Raw genomic sequence first — 16,216 nt, forward strand, 5'->3', positions numbered from 1 at the left:
ACGTCCCTAATTTATGTGTGGCACACCGCGTATGTCAACATTGCGGACACTTACCCATAGAAGATCGCTGTCCTCACTGTCGACACATGGGACCCCGTCAACACGTGTTTAAAAGGCCAGATACCTTAAAACACTTCATGGACTGGTAATTACGACCCGACACAGGAAATAAGAATTCCGCCTTATTACACGACGAGGCCATCATCATTGCCCACAATTTCAAAGGATATGACGGACAGTTCATTTTAAATTTTAAATTGGTGCATTCCGCCTGCATGAAACCTACAGTCATCATGAACGGCAGTAAAATCTTATCCATGCAAATCTGCGGATTAAAATTCATCGACTCTTATAATTTTTTACCTTTTGCTCTGTCTAAAATGCCCTCTGCTTTCGGATTCACCGAACTGAAAAAAGGGTATTTCCCTCACTTTTTAATACAGAACAGAACCAGAATTACGTGGGCCCTTATCCACTGGCAGCATTCTACAATCCGGACGACATGTCTATAAGTGGACGACAGGCTTTTTACCAATGGTACGAACAACAAGCCGGAAAAGTGTTTGATTTCCAGAAGGAATTTTTAGACTATTGTATTTCAGACGTCTATATATAACGACGATGCTGTGCTCAGTTTCGAGCCACTCTCAAGAGCTTGGTCAATGTAGACCCCTTCCAGGAATCCATCACTTTTGCCAGTGCGGCCAATTTAGCTTACCGTCGAGGATTCATGCCCGAAGATACCATTGCCAACATTCCCAACATGGGGTATCAGCCTGCGCGTCAATATTCCGCCAAAGCCTGTTGGTGGCTAAGCTGGATGAGTCACCAGAGCGGATCTCACATACGACATGCTAGAAACGGAGGAGAAGTCAAGATCGGAAGTTATACTGTAGATGGATACCAAGAAGCTACTCGCACCATCTACGAATTTTACGGATGCTATTGGCACGGATGCCCTACTTGCTATCCGAATTTACAGACCGAAACTCATCCTAACCGGACACAATTTACTTACCAGGAATTACACGAGGAAACTTTAAGGAGGAATACGGTCTTAGAGGAAATGGGGTACTCCGTACATAGTATCTGGGAACACGATTTCGATCAACAAGTACAAAGAGAGGTGACATTACAGAATTATGTACGAGACCTGGACATTCCAGATCCTTTGAACCCCCGAGAAGCTCTGTACGGAGGCCGGACCAATGCTACACGCTTGTATTGTGAGGAGGGGGACATGAGATACGTGGACGTCTGTTCCTTATACCCTTACGTATTAAAACACAGACTTTTTCCCCTAGGCCATCCTCAGATCATAACAGACCAATTCCAGGACCTGAGAACTTATTTCGGTCTCATTCACTGTCGGGTCTTACCACCCCGAAGCCTTTATCACCCCGTTTTACCTTATCGCACGGGAGGCAAGTTATTATTTCCATTATGTCGAACTTGTGCGGAACGACAGGACTCTACTTCTAAACATCGATGTCAACACACAGACCAGGAACGCAGTCTTACAGGTACTTGGGTGACTACAGAATTACATAAAGCCCTAGACATGGGATATACCTTAGAGCGGATTTACGAGGTTTGGCATTTTCCAGAAAGTAGTAAAGATTTATTCAGATCTTACATCGATACCTTCTTAAAGATCAAACAGGAAGCTTCTGGATTCCCTACTGATTGTCAGACGGAGGAACAAAAACTATATTACATTCGTAAAGTAATAGAAAGAGAAGGCATTAGAATGGACATGTTAAGTAAAGAAAAAAATCCGGTGCGAAGAACGATAGCCAAACTCTTTTTAAATTGCTTGTGGGGAAAATTCGCTCAACGCCTGTTATTACCTATAACTCGATACTTGACCGAAGAAGAGGAATTACAGCAACAGCAACTCTTACAAGATTCGACCATTGACATCAAAGGGCTAGAACTCTTAGAAAATAAAGAGCAGCCCGAATCGGACATGATGCTGGTGAATTATCAAGAGAAACAGGAATTTGTAGAAGAGTGTCCCACCGGAAACGTGGTACTGGCCTGTTTCACTACTGCTCATGCCCGATTACACCTCTACGAGACTTTACAACCTTTAGGAAATCGGGTCCTTTATTTCGATACGGACAGTATCGTATACCAACATAAGGAGGGACAATTTAATCCTACCCTCGGGAACAGTTTAGGAGAATGGACCGATGAATTAGACGGGGACCACATTATCAAATTCATGTCAGGAGGCCCCAAAAATTATGCTTACCTCACCGCCAAGGGAAATTCCGTGTGTAAAGTCAAAGGATTGACTCTTAATTATCGGGCTTCCAATATCGTGTCACCAGAGACATTAGAAAAAATGCTCAAGAAAGAAATTGATGAAATCCAAGTCTCTTATCCTTACAAAATACAGAGGACCCGTCAACATGAAGTCAAGACAGTACCTTTAGAAAAGCAATATAGAATTGTCTATGATAAGAGACAATTGATGGAAGATTATAATACTTTACCTTATGGTTATTAAAAACATACTGTATTTCAAAATGTGTTGTTATTTTATGGGGAAAACCACAAAAATGAGAGGTTATAAAAAGGGGGTAAAAATATTTTAACACTTCAGTCATAGCTGATCATTCTAGGGAGCCAGAGGGGGTTCCTGTTTACCCTAACTATGCTCTGCTCTTAAAGAGAGAAGCTACCTTTAAAGATGGATGGCCCGAGTCTTTAAAAGGATTATTACCCAACCTAGCCAAAGCCGGATTTTATTACAGGGGAGTGGGTGATAAGACCATCTGTTTTCATTGTGGTATCACTTTAAACTGCTGGCAACCTACAGACGATCCTTATGTAGAACATGCTTATTGGAACCCTAATTGTCCTTACATCAATACCTATAAAGGACGTGAGTGGGTGATGATCGTATTCATTAACCATTTACTCCGGGTGGGATACAAACTTTCACCTGAAATTAAACCTCTACTAAACCAAACCTCTACAGAGATTCAAGCCACAGGAAAATGTCACATTTGTTTAGAGGGAGAATTACAAATTGCTTTACTCCCTTGTGGACACGTATGTTGCTGTTCATTATGTGCTCCCACCTTCCGGTATTGCCCCATCTGTCGAGCCGATTTGAAGAGAACCCAACGTATATTTCTGTGTTGACTATGAATAAAAAGGATTGAAACCCTATTTTTCTCTTCATTTATCATCATGCAACCTGACGAGACACTCCCGTCTTTTCAATTGAAACACGAATTTACCATGGTGGTAGCAGGACCTTCTCAATCGGGGAAAACGGAATTTGTTAAAAAATTAGTGAAAAATTTACATTGGATTACCCCCATGCCACAAAAAATTGTCTGGTGTTATCGAGAATGGCAACCTGCTTATACTTCTTTAACAGATCAGGTCTCCTTCATTCGAAATATTCCAGAAGACGATGAGAAATTAGTGGCCAATTTAACTATTCCTCACTTACTCATTTTTGACGACATGATGGGAGGAAAAGCCATCGAATCGATCGTGGATTGGTTTACCCGTAAAGCGCATCATCGGAATACCAGTGTGATTTACATCACTCAGAATTTATTTGATCGAGCACCACAGCATCGCACCATTAGTTTGAATGCTCATTATTTAGTGTTGTTTAAAAATCCCAGAGACAAATCTCAAATCAGTGTCTTGAGTCGACAGTTAGCCTTACCTCATTTGATGTCAGCCTATCAAGAAGCCACCAGTGTTCCTCACGGGTATCTCCTGGTTGACTTGAATCCACACACCCCAGACGAATACAGATTGAGAAGTCGATTGTTTGAATTGTTAACTATACACATGCCACAAGAGTATAAATAAAAATGTACCAACATTAAACTTGTCATTTATCATTATACAGTTGTCATGGGTCGACCTCTCTTAGCCAAGAGTAAATTAGTGAAAACGTTACGACGTTTACAGCGGGAGCGAGATCCTGCCAAGCGAGCCCATTTAATCGAATTAGGGCGTAAAGCCTTATTGAATTGGTTTGCTATGGGAGCTCGAAATTTGATACACGGGGTCTTACCTATCAATAAACAGACCCAAAAGTTTATTAATAATCATCGTCAAGATTTAAGTATCATAGCCGATAAGTCGGCGAGTGATCAAGACAGAAAAAATGCCATTTTAAAACGCGGAGGAGCCGGATTTCTAGGCGGAGTCATCATTCGTCATTTATTTAAATGGAATGCACCTAAGAAACGACGTGTTCGTCGTTTAAAAAGTGTGGTAGTGCGAGTCAATAATAAGAAACAAAGAGTGTTTCCAGATTGGATGGTCCGAGTAGGAGGAGCAGCTCAAAAGACCAGAAAGAAGAGAAAACCTCCTAAGAGAAAACCTCAAAAGAGAAAACCTGCTGCTGCTCAAAGAAAAGCCCCTGGTGGTAGAAAGAAAAAAACTACTCCAAAAACTCCAGCTCAACGAAAAGCCATGCCTGAAAGTTTAAAAGACGAAATCAATCAGTATTATAAGGAACAAAGACAAAAAACTATTGGGGAGTTATTAAAAAAACAAGCTGAAATGAGAATGGATCGTCCTATGGGACCCATAGGCAGTCAAAGAGCTCCCGATTTAGAAATGTTTCCTCAAGTCAATGTGGGAATTCCCTCTCCTAGAATTAAAGTACCCATTCACACTCCTAGAATTAAAGTACCCATTCACACTCCTAAAATAGCACGCTTTCAACCTCTGACCGCTTCTACACCTCAACTTCCTAAAGGAATGAGATATAAATGCCGATATTGTTCCAAAATCTACGTCACCCAGAAAAATAGAGACAAACACGAGAAGGACAAACACGACATGTATGCTCCTCCTTGAGAGTATAAAAAGGGGAGAAACCTGGGACATGTCCTCATTTTAACCCCAGGATGGCTGAGAAGAAGAAGAAAAGAAGGACTTGCTGTTCTACACGATAAAAACTTCATTGGCCTCTTTTAAGAGTGTTATCGGACCCTCACTATTCCTCTCCATTAAAGACGGGTATTTTAAAACATTGTTCTGGAGATTGTATTCTCAAAATCTGCGAGATCGTGTACAACCTATTAAAAGGAGTGTTACCTCTTAGTTCGGCTCATAAACGAAAACTAGCTCCTAAGAAACACATCTTCAGGAGACTGGTCAAACCTCAATCTGTCCAGAAACGACGAGCTTTATTACTTCAACAAAAAGGAGGAAACATTTTACCCCTTTTAATCTCAGCAGCACCTTTACTGTTGGATGCCGGTCAATCCGTCTATAAAGTCATCATGAAGAAGAAAAAAAAATGAGTCGTAAAATGGTGTTAGTTCCCGAAGTCTTATTGAATGATCTCAAGGCAAAATTACCCAAACCTCCGGAATTTCAATCAACCATCAGTTTAGGTCAGGAATTGGACGAGATTACAAGACGTGAAGATTTAACCCCAGAAGAAAAAGTCGCTTTATATGGCCAGGAACTTCATCGATATAGGAATTATTTACAACAAGCTAGACAGGAACCTATTTCTAAACCGAAAATTCCGGCAGCAGCAGCAGCTCCAGCAGCAGCAGCTTTAGCCCCAGCAGCAGCAGCAGCATTACCAGCTGAAATTGACGATGAAATCCTTGAAACAGTCAATAAAAACATGAAAAGCTGGATTATTATTAAATCATTTAAAGAAAAACCCTTAAGTGTTAACTTGGAATAAAGAAGGTGAAATTAGTTATCGAGGTCAAAAAATTCCCGATTCTAACATTGTGGATTTAATGACTGATAGTATGAGATCTCATTCTCTTAAAAATCATCCGGTTCCTACAGGATTAGAACAATTTGCTCAAGCTTTAAAAGAGACGCGTACTCCTCTGGAATACGTGAGCAATGGAAACCTTATAAAAGCCATGCAGAGACCTGGAAAAATCAGTACTCCTAAAAGTCAAGAAATAGACGATAGTGGATTTTCTTCCTTTTTTGACACTCCATTGAGTAGACCCATAGAAGATCGAGGAACCGTCATTAAAAAATCCATTTCAACCCCTGTAGGGACAAGGGTAGGATCCAGATACAGTCCTTTAGCTCGAAAGAAATTAAAAGCCGAAGCCGAAGAAGACTTAAGAGCTAAACAGGAATCAAAAACCCAACTGGAAAAAGAAAAGAAATTAGGACAAATCGATGAAAATTGGCTTTCATTACCTAAAATATGAAAAAGAAACAAGTGGAAGATATTTTAAAAGAGATTTATTATGATCTTAAAAGAGGCTACGGAGGAATGCAAGCTTTGTATCGTCAGGTCAAACCTTTAGGAATTTCCCTGAAAAAGATTCGAGAATGGTTAAAAGAGCAAGACACTTATACCTTACATAAACCCATTCAAAGAAAATTCCGGAGACAACAGACTAAAGTGACAGATATAGACGAACAATGGCAATTAGATTTAGCAGATGTGTCCAGTTTAAAGAAACATAATGATGGATATACGTTTTTATTGTGTACCATTGACGTCTTATCTAAATATGCCTGGGTAGTGCCTTTAAAACAGAAACAGGAAAAGAAATGATTCGAGGATTACAAGAGATTTTTCAACAAGACGGTCGACGTCCCGTCCGCATTCAATCGGATCAAGGAAAAGAGTTTACCAATCGAGAATTCTTACAAGCTTTTAAATCCATTCATTTTTTACCACTCGTAATACGGACACTAAAGCCAGTATCGTGGAACGATTTCAGCGTACACTCAAAGCACGCATTTGGCGTTATTTCACTCGTCATAAAACCAGACGGTATTTAGAAGTTTTACCGGATTTAGTGTATGCTTACAATCATACCTATCATTGGAGTATCAAAAGAGCACCAGTTCAAGTGAATGCTTCTAATGTGTTAAAAGTCTGGAAAACTTTATATGGGACATCTAATCAGAAACAGTTTCTTAAACCTCAGTTTAAAGAAGGAGATCAGGTACGCATCAGTAAAGCCAAACGCACATTTGAAAAAGGATATTTACCTAACTGGACCACAGAACTGTTTACTATTTCTAAAAGAGTTCCTGGAAGGTATCCTTACGTGTATAGAGTGCAAGATTATAACGGAGAGGAATTAGAAGGGACTTTTTACGAAAAAGAATTACAAAAGATCATTAAAAAAGACGACGTGTACGAAGTGGAGGAAATCTTGGGGTATAAAAAGCGACGCGTAGGGAAAAAAATCATTCAAGAAGTCAAAGTTCGGTGGAAAGGATATCCTTCTAGTTTCGATTCATGGATTCCCCAAACGGATCTCATCAAATAACTCCTCATTGGAAATTTTGTGGAGAGAATGTTCCTCGAGAAGAAATCGTTTATTTCGCACAATTATTTATCTGTGTATCTCTCATCGTCACCAGTGTGGTCATGTTAGCTTTACACGATCCTAATCGAGAATATTGGATGGTATGTGTCAGTTCTTCAGTGGCTTATATCATGCCTAGTCCTACGATGATGCATCATACACCTACCCCTAAGAAGACCACGAATGCACAGGGTTAATGTCTAAAAAAAAAATAGATACACCACAGAGTATATATAGAATGGGGAAACAACAAAGATTCATTTCTGATCTGACTGAGGATAGAGCAACATGGATTTTTTAAGCTCAGAGTATCGTTGGAAAATGCAAGAGCATACAGGTTCCACTAAAAAAGGAGAATGGATGAAAAACAAAGATGAATGTATCCAAGATTTCATGGATAAGAATCCGGGAGAAACAGGAGTCAATGATGTGTACCTGTATAAGAGAATCAAATTACCGGACCATCAATGTGGACAACTTATAAAAGTATTATTAGGGTCATGGCAACCCCAGTATCAGGAATTCAAATGGAAAGTAAAATATGTTTTCGCTCACAAAACAGAGGGACCAGCAAAGACCTGTATTCAAGGGAAATGGATGAAAGAAATCCGAAATTGTATCAAAGATTATGTAAACAAAGTGCTCAAAGAAGGATACGACATCATGGACTGTGCTTGTGAAACAGAATATTTGTACATGAGGAGAACTATTCCTATTCAAAAAGAATTATGCCAAAGTATTCCATGTTTGTTACTTTAATGTTACTGTGAATTAGAAAAAAAAAAAAAAACCTAGAAAAAAAATCTTATTTTCTCTCTCTCTCTCTCTCTCTCTTCAACTGTGTATAACATTTTTGTTACAATGACGTCACAATGGCTAGCTAGCTGTGACTTGAATCTCTGCCAAGATTGTGTATTGCCTGTGTATTGCCTGACTCAGCATAACGTAAATAAAACGTACACAGTAGTATCTCAGTAAAAAAAAACGTAGGTCCAACACATTTTTGCACACCACCCTATAAATAAAAGGTATATAAAGCTTAGCTTTGAGTACACTGCGCTCAATCATGATTTTTACGTGGAGACTGATGTATTTGATTGACGTAGAAAAGTATTACTGTCATTACTGTGATAGGAAAATGATCCATGCGCGTACATTTACGGTGTATGATTATCCCGGATGGCATCACAGAACTTATCGAATTTGCGAGCATTGTAAAATGCCTTTTCCTCACTGGTTTGTGGATGATCCCCCTTCTATGGAGACCTGTGGATGTAACTGGTGCGTGAAATATTTCACATGGAAGTACGGGGCAGAGAATATGGTGCCCCTATGGGTCAAAGTAACGGGAAAGAGAGCTTTAAAGAAATGCCTGACCTGCTGGGAGGAAAATACGGAGGGGAGATGGAAGTGTCAACAATGCCGACAGTATCCTTGCTGTGGGAAATGTGTCGAGAACTTTGTCAAGACTTGCTACAGACTTTGTCCATTATGTAGATATGAAGGAAATAAATCATAAAATCAAAATAAATGTTGTTAGTTTTTTTTCCTGAGATACTAAAAATAAATTGGATAAGGTTATATAAAGAGGTATGACCCAAAAAAATTATTCATTCTGAAAAAGTCAAGTTTAAAAGTCAGACGCAAAAAAAAAAAAAAAAAAAAAAAAATATGCAGTATCGTTGGTATTGTGAGAGTTTATTTGGATGTATTTACATGCAGGGACCCTGGATGAAAACTAAAATAGGAGCAATCCTAGATTATTTTGAAAATCATCCAGGAACATCTACTCAAGATATGTGGTTGGAAAAAAGACAGAAATTCTTGCATCCTAAAGGATCTAAGGTGAGGGTAAAAAATATACCATCATTATCAGCAGTACAAATGGTTGATCTTAGGTCGTTGTAAATTCCAGACTCATGTGGTTCTGGCTGAAGGTGAATGGTGCTGGAATATAGAACACTGTCTTCGTGATTTGTTCTGGAACCAACAAAAAGATGGACTGAGGATTCCTAGCTATTACTGTCCTACAGAGTACCTGTATTGTCGTATTCCTTTTTCCCAGATTAAAGATAGCTTGGAAAACGAAGAGGGCCAGTGTTTTGAGACCGTGATTCCTTACAGATCCGAAGAGGAAGAAGAAGTGTAATAATATGTCAAATAAATAAAAAAATAAAAAACAAAAAATGGTTGTTATAAAAAGAAGGGTCATAAGTTATTTTGTCTCAGTATCTCACTGAACATGGCCGAGAGCAGTAGTTTTTACATGACTTTACCTAGTGATGGGTCCATGCAATCTTTTCCGAGTAATACGACTGCTCAATTTAAAACCTTATTACCACAAACAGTAGATTTAACAGATGGACAATGGGAAGTGGCTTTAACAGAATTGATGTATCCCATTTCATTGAAAAACATCACAGAAGAGGAAGCTTATTTTGACATCCTGCTTCCTCAGTTTTATGCTCCAAAAGTCCAAGAACCTAATGTTTTTAAATGGGACAGATTTAAAATGAAAACCATAGATGCGATGCCATTAAGCGAATGTCCTGTACTGTTAGATCGGGCCCATACTAAATTTGCTAATCTCATAACGAAAGACCAGAAAATGGAAATTAGACGAATTCACTGTAGACCGGGGCCTTACATTCATCCCATGGCTTTAACAAGTGAAATCAGTCTTGGACTGGAAAGACCTTTGAAAAAATTATGGAAGTTTTAAGGTGATCCTAAAAAAGAGAATACCATGAAATTAACATATCATGACAAATATGATAAAGTGATGTATCAGTTTATGGGGAGAGAACTTAAAAAATATCCCTTTTGCATTCGTTTCCCCACAGCCTTAGCTTATAAGCTAGGAATAGAAAGTAAGAAGGTGATGCTTCAGAACGATACAGAAACCAAATGGATCAACGTTAGTTACATGTGTAACAATACCGTAGATTTATATGAAAATCTGAAATCCATGTACGTGTATTGTGACTTGATTGAACCCCAGACGGTAGGATCCAATGCCTTGAAATTATTAAGAGTGGTTCCTTGTACACTCAATCTGGAAGATAAAAAACAAGCTAAATGGGAACCCGTTAGAGCGGAATATTTGAAACTGAGTAAAAAACATTTCGATAGCATTGAGATTCATACCATGACTTCCTTTCGGGAATGGTACCGAACTTACCTATAGGGATGACTTTAAAAGAAGCTGTCCAATTAGGCTCAGGCCGGCGACAAAGAGGTCGAGGGTTTCTTAAAGATCTAGTCAAAATGGGTCGTAATCAAGCCTTGATTGCCGGAGCTAAAATAGGAGCAGATGTGATTAAAAAAAGGAAAAATATCAAAAATGCTCTTTTAACTCATGGACTCAATGCCGTTAAAAATACAGGCTTATTTGCTCTCAATAGAGGAGGAGGTTTAGCTTTTAAAAAGATGAATAAGAAAGGTCAAAAAGGTAAAGGGAGAAGAAAAAGAAGAAGAGGGCAGAGAGGTAGAGGAGTTTTGAGAGTTTACTGAAAACGGGAGCTAAACATGCCTTGACTGCTGCTGCTAGAACGGGGTTAGATGTGTTAGAAAATAAGAGATCTTTAAAAGACGCTGTCAAAACTCACGGAGTACAAGCCCTGAAACAAAGATTGAATCTAGGTAAGAAAAGAAGAAAAAAGACACCTGTGTTAGCCCGAGGAGGTCCTTAGAGAAAAAGAAAAAATCAAGGAGGCAGTATTCCCAAGAAGAAAAAAAGGGGTTTAGATATCTTTGATTGACACTATAAATAGGGGAGTCGAGTGATATTGACCTTCATTTGTGAAAAATCAATCCTAGTAGACACATCATGTTGCAACCAGATTCCTGTGCGTGTGGGATGAACAATTTAGAATTGTTCCAAGTCCCCCCGACTAATATTGCTTTAGAAGACTCCAAATGGGAAGAATATTACCCCATTTCCAGTACTTTAGATTCGGATACGGCTCCTATTGAATTTGAATTTAATTGACAAGGAGATCAATATCTGGATTTATCTCAAACGTATGTTCAAATAGTGTGTAAATTTAACAAAGATGATGGTAGTAATCTGACTGGAGCTGGCAGTACTTGCGCCCCGGTGAATAATATCTTCCATTCCTTGTTTACGGAAATCGATCTCAGTGTCAATGGAAAAATAGTGACTCCTGGAACCGATACTTATCCTTACAAAGTTTATCTGGAGAAATTACTTTCTTACAAACCCAGAACTTTAATGACACAGATGAGAGCTTGTAGTCTGTGGGAAAAAGATACAGCAGGACACATGGACGAAGAAGGGGTAGCAGACCTTGGAGTGGCTCAAAATAAGACATTTGATGTAACCCCAGGTGAAAATGGTGGTGCTGATACTGTGACCATTGATAAACCTATCATCCCAGAGTTACCGGCCAATTCTAAAAACGAAGGATTTAGAAAACGTCACCAGGCTATCAAAGATAGTAAGAATTTATTTCAACAAAGACCGATTTCTACCGAATGGAGTAGACGTCCGTTTTAGATTTAATCGAGCTAAACCTCAGTTCTATATGATGATCAAAGATGGAAGTACAGGAAAAGTCAAAATATTGAGCATGATCTTGTGGGTAAGAAAAGTCAAACCCACGGCCGTCATGATGAATGGTATTAATCAAAGTTTGAACACTCACAGAGCTAAATATCCATTGAGAAAAGTCGAAGTGAAAACCTTTACTCACAGGAACTCAATCTAAAATCACGGATCATCTGTTTCAAGGCCAGATGCCTAAACGCATCATTTTAGGTTTTGTGGACAATGCGGCATTTAACGGAGATAAAACTAAAAATCCGTTTCATTTCCAAAACGTGGGAATTAAGAAATTAGATTTCAGTATCAACGGAGAGACCATGAGTACTCGTTGTTTCGAACCTAATTTCAATGAAGATTTATATCTGAGATCTTATCTGAGTTTATATCAAGCACTGGGAAAATTAGGAGAAGATTGGGCCCCGGACATCACCATAGAAGAGTATAAAAACGGATACACTTTCTGGGGCTGGGATTTCACGAAAGATCAAGAAGCGCAATCGGATAAATTCCATATCATAGAAACCGGAAATCTGAGAGAAGTCCAATTTACGAACAATACGGTGAACACCTTAAATTGTGTGGTATATGCAGAATTCGATAATCTGTTAGAAATTAACAAACAGAGAGAAGTCAGTATTGATTACTAATGGATACAGGACAGTTAAAAGAAGTCTTATCCAGAGAATTAAAGAGTTCTTTTGGTGGAGTGTACCCTTTAGATTTATTACCGGATCAATTAAGACCTCAAGAAAAAGCCATTGTGGTGAATACGGATCCTGAAGATAAACCTGGAGAACATTGGGTATGCTTGTATTTGTCCAGTCCAGTCATCGAATATTTTGAATCATGGATTTCCTCCCTTACAAAAAGAAATTCAAGATTTTATCCATCGTCATGTTTAACAATGGATTTTTAATCCGTACCGATATCAAGATTGGAATACAGATGTATGTGGACAATATTGCGTGTATTATTTACATCAAAGACACAAGAAGAGAAAAACCGCAGATGAGTGGTTATTCCCCTTTGACCATAGTACAGCTTTACAAAGAGATCATTATGTAGCTCAATGGTTTAAAGACACTTATCATAAAAGACCTACTGGTCATGGACAAACTTGTCAATGTTTCTATCAAAATGTATTGTAATTGTTGTTTTTGTTATTGTTATCAATAAAAGAATTGAAAATAAATCTGATCTTGTTTTTTAAATTAAAAAATACTACTAAATAAAAAAAAAGGTATAAATAGAAGGTGTAAAATGAAAAATATCAGTTATTGATTTGTCTTAATCATGGGTAACACGTCTAGTAAAGAAAAGAGTAAAATTCAATTTGGAAAGAGAGTTCTGAGAGAGGAAGATGTGGATAAAGGTATACCAATTCAAATACATGAGGATGGGACTATTGAGATCATTTCTCATGAAAAATATCATCAATTATGTCCAGAAAATGATAATGATGTGAGAGATTACATTGAAAGACCCTTGAGTGCAGAAGAAGAAGAAGAATATACCCATTTATTACCAAAAACAGATTATCCTGAAAGACCTTTGACTGTAAAAGAAGCGGTGTCCAAAAAAAAAAGTATTTTGAGAAAAAGAAAAGATTGACACAGGATTGTAAAACCAAGAATCATTGTAGAATCTGAATAAAAAAAATAATTTTAAAATATCTTTGAATTGTTATCTATATAAAAAAAAGTGTGTGCCACAAAAAAATCATTGTTTCAAACATGAGTCTGACAGAAGGATTAATCATGGAAATCAGAACTCAATTGTTGAAAGACATGAGAACTCATTGTGAGAACAAACATAAAGAAGATCCAGGCAATCATTATATTGCCAAATTTAAAAAGGAGAGATTTAGAAGAGCTGCTAATTGGATATTTAATTTAACTGGAGGCCATCAGGAAGATATAGATCAAATCATTAGAAGTGATTATCAATACTCGATCTTACAAAAAGAAATGCATCCAGAAACAGGAAAACTTCATCATGTGAGAGGATTCCTTCAAATGAAACACTGGACCCATGAGAGAGACATGTACAAAATCATTCATGGGTTAACCTGTTTTGATATGTCTCACAGCACACCAGAATTAGAAAGAACATTTTATAGGCAAGGTGACAACTATGAAGAATATGGGACTTTAAAACCTGAAATGAGAAACAAAGAATTAATTCCAAGAGATTGTAGATTTACTTGAATAAATCCATTAACATTGAGCTTGTGTGTGTGTGTGTGGTTTTTCCCTAGACTGTGAATCACTGCCAAGTATGACGTCATAATATAAGGTTTTGTGTATTGACTGACTCAGCATAACGTAAACAAAACGTACACAGTACTGTCTCAATAAAAACGTAGGTCAAACATTTATTTTTGCACACCACCTCTGAGGGGTATAAATACAAGGTGTGTAAATGATCATGATCAGTTGAGTATAACCATGAGTCAAAGTCAGTTTGGAAAAAAAAACAGAGACTATGGATATAGATGAGGAGAAACAACAGTTATTAGAAAAAATAGAGACTATGAATATAGATAAGGAGAAACAACAGTTATTAGAAAAAAGATTGATCATGCCTATGGAAGAAGAACATTCCAGTCCTCAAAGAAGAATAGAAGTGAAAACTCTGGAGGATGAAGAACCCTGTAATGTTTACAAGAAGTATGATGAGATCCATGACCCAAAGGACTCATACAGAAGTTACAGAGTAGCCATTAACTGGACATTTGTCATCCATGATGTGAGGGAAGAAGAAGACATAGATATGTTCATGAGCTGTGAAGATGAATTTCGATACCTGATCCTAAAAAAGGAAATTCATCCCTGGACAGGAAAAGTGCATCAGATCAAGGGATTCATGCAAATGAAAGAACCTGTAGGAGGACTGACTGTGGCTAGAATTCACTGGTATGCAGATTTTTGTATGTCTCACAGTACACCAGAATTAGAAAGAATGTTTTACAGGCAAGGTGGCAACTATGAAGAATATGGAATTCTGAAACCTGAGAAGAGAAACAAAGAATTAGAGTCCAGAGATGAATTCGGGAAATGGGAAATTGGTTCCTGGAGAGGTTTCCTGGAAAGAAAGAGAGAAATGATCAAGAATTTGAAAAATAGAAATTAAAATCTTTTAACAGTTATTGTTGTTATTTTTTTGTTCAGGTTATATATAAAGGTGTGACATTGAAAAAAAAAATTATTCCTAAACATGAGTTTACAGGAGATACCAGGAGATTTATTAAACTTTCCTGTAGAAGCTATTGTACATCAATGTAATTGTTTGACTGTAAAAGCTCATGGATTGAGTCAAAGTATAGCTATGAAATACCCCAGAGCTAATCTATATGCGACCCGCAGATCTTTAAGGTCTAGAAATTTAGCCCTAGAAGAAGATAGAGGAATTCCAAGCACCCTTCAAGTGTTTTCTTTACAAAAACCCGTAGTCATTTGTCTGTTAGCTCAATGGGATTACGGAACAGGACATTATAATCGCCTACCTTATTATCAAGATACATGCACCAGAAAATAGAGAAAAATGGTTTCAAGCTTGTTTACAAGAATTGGGAACTTTACCTTACCAGAGTTATGCCTTTCCTTATAAAATAGGATGTGGTTTAGCAGGAGGAAATTGGACTCATTATAGACAATATATTGAACAATTTGTACACACTTATCAAAAACAAGTGTACATTCTTCATAAACATTGACTGTGTGTTATAAAGATTGACTGTGTTATAAATAAATAAAAAAAAATTGTGTTTATGTTATTTAATTTCTTAAAAAATGATTCATGTTTAAAAAAAAAAAATAGTGACCTGGTGTTTATACGTTTCTATAACCTTGAATGTTTTAGAGGTATCTTTTCGAATCATTAAAGTGGCCCTTAAAAGGGCCGTTGTTGATTTTTTTTATCAAGGGTTTACTCCCTGAGAGGCCTGCCTCTACCTCTGCCTCTGCCGCGGAACTCTGTTCTGCCTGAGAGGGGAGGTCGCTGGTTACCGGTCAACGGCTCCATAAAGTCCGGCCTGCCGGGTGGGGGTAGAGATGACTCTCTTGGAGGAGGGGGTCTCAATCCTCGCCCGCGAGCTGCATATCTCGAAAGCCTGCGTCTACACAGAGGGCAGCATTGGTTCATCTGTACCAGCACAGCTGAACACTCGAGACAAGCCGGTCGACGGCGACACTGGCAGCAGATGTAATTGGACATCCGATCCTCCTCCAAGCAAACTGCACAGGAATCCATCATGGCTGCTGCGACTTGAATCCCCCATCTAGGAATTGGCCCCGTAGTACTCACACCTGGTGACATCTCCGGGGTCGGGGGTGGTGGTGGT

At 38.2% G+C, this 16,216-nt stretch overlaps 1 protein-coding gene across 1 annotated transcript; it reads left to right on the forward strand.

Annotated features, from left to right (window-relative positions):
- The first annotated feature begins 10,496 nt into the window (after positions 1 to 10,496).
- LOC133203463 (uncharacterized protein F54H12.2-like) lies at positions 10,497 to 12,521 on the forward strand. The gene is made up of 4 exons (XM_061339241.1): positions 10,497 to 10,719; positions 10,830 to 10,949; positions 11,345 to 11,767; positions 12,025 to 12,521. The coding sequence occupies exons 1-4, from the start codon at positions 10,497 to 10,499 to the stop codon at positions 12,519 to 12,521; spliced, it is 1,263 nt and encodes a 420-aa protein (XP_061195225.1).
- Positions 12,522 to 16,216: the final 3,695 nt, after the last annotated feature.

Source organism: Saccostrea echinata, unplaced genomic scaffold (assembly GCF_033153115.1).
Source record: "Saccostrea echinata isolate AGI-Se365-2 ecotype Australia unplaced genomic scaffold, CSIRO_AGI_Sech_v1 ptg000051l, whole genome shotgun sequence".
Taxonomy (NCBI): Eukaryota; Metazoa; Mollusca; class Bivalvia; order Ostreida; family Ostreidae; genus Saccostrea; species Saccostrea echinata.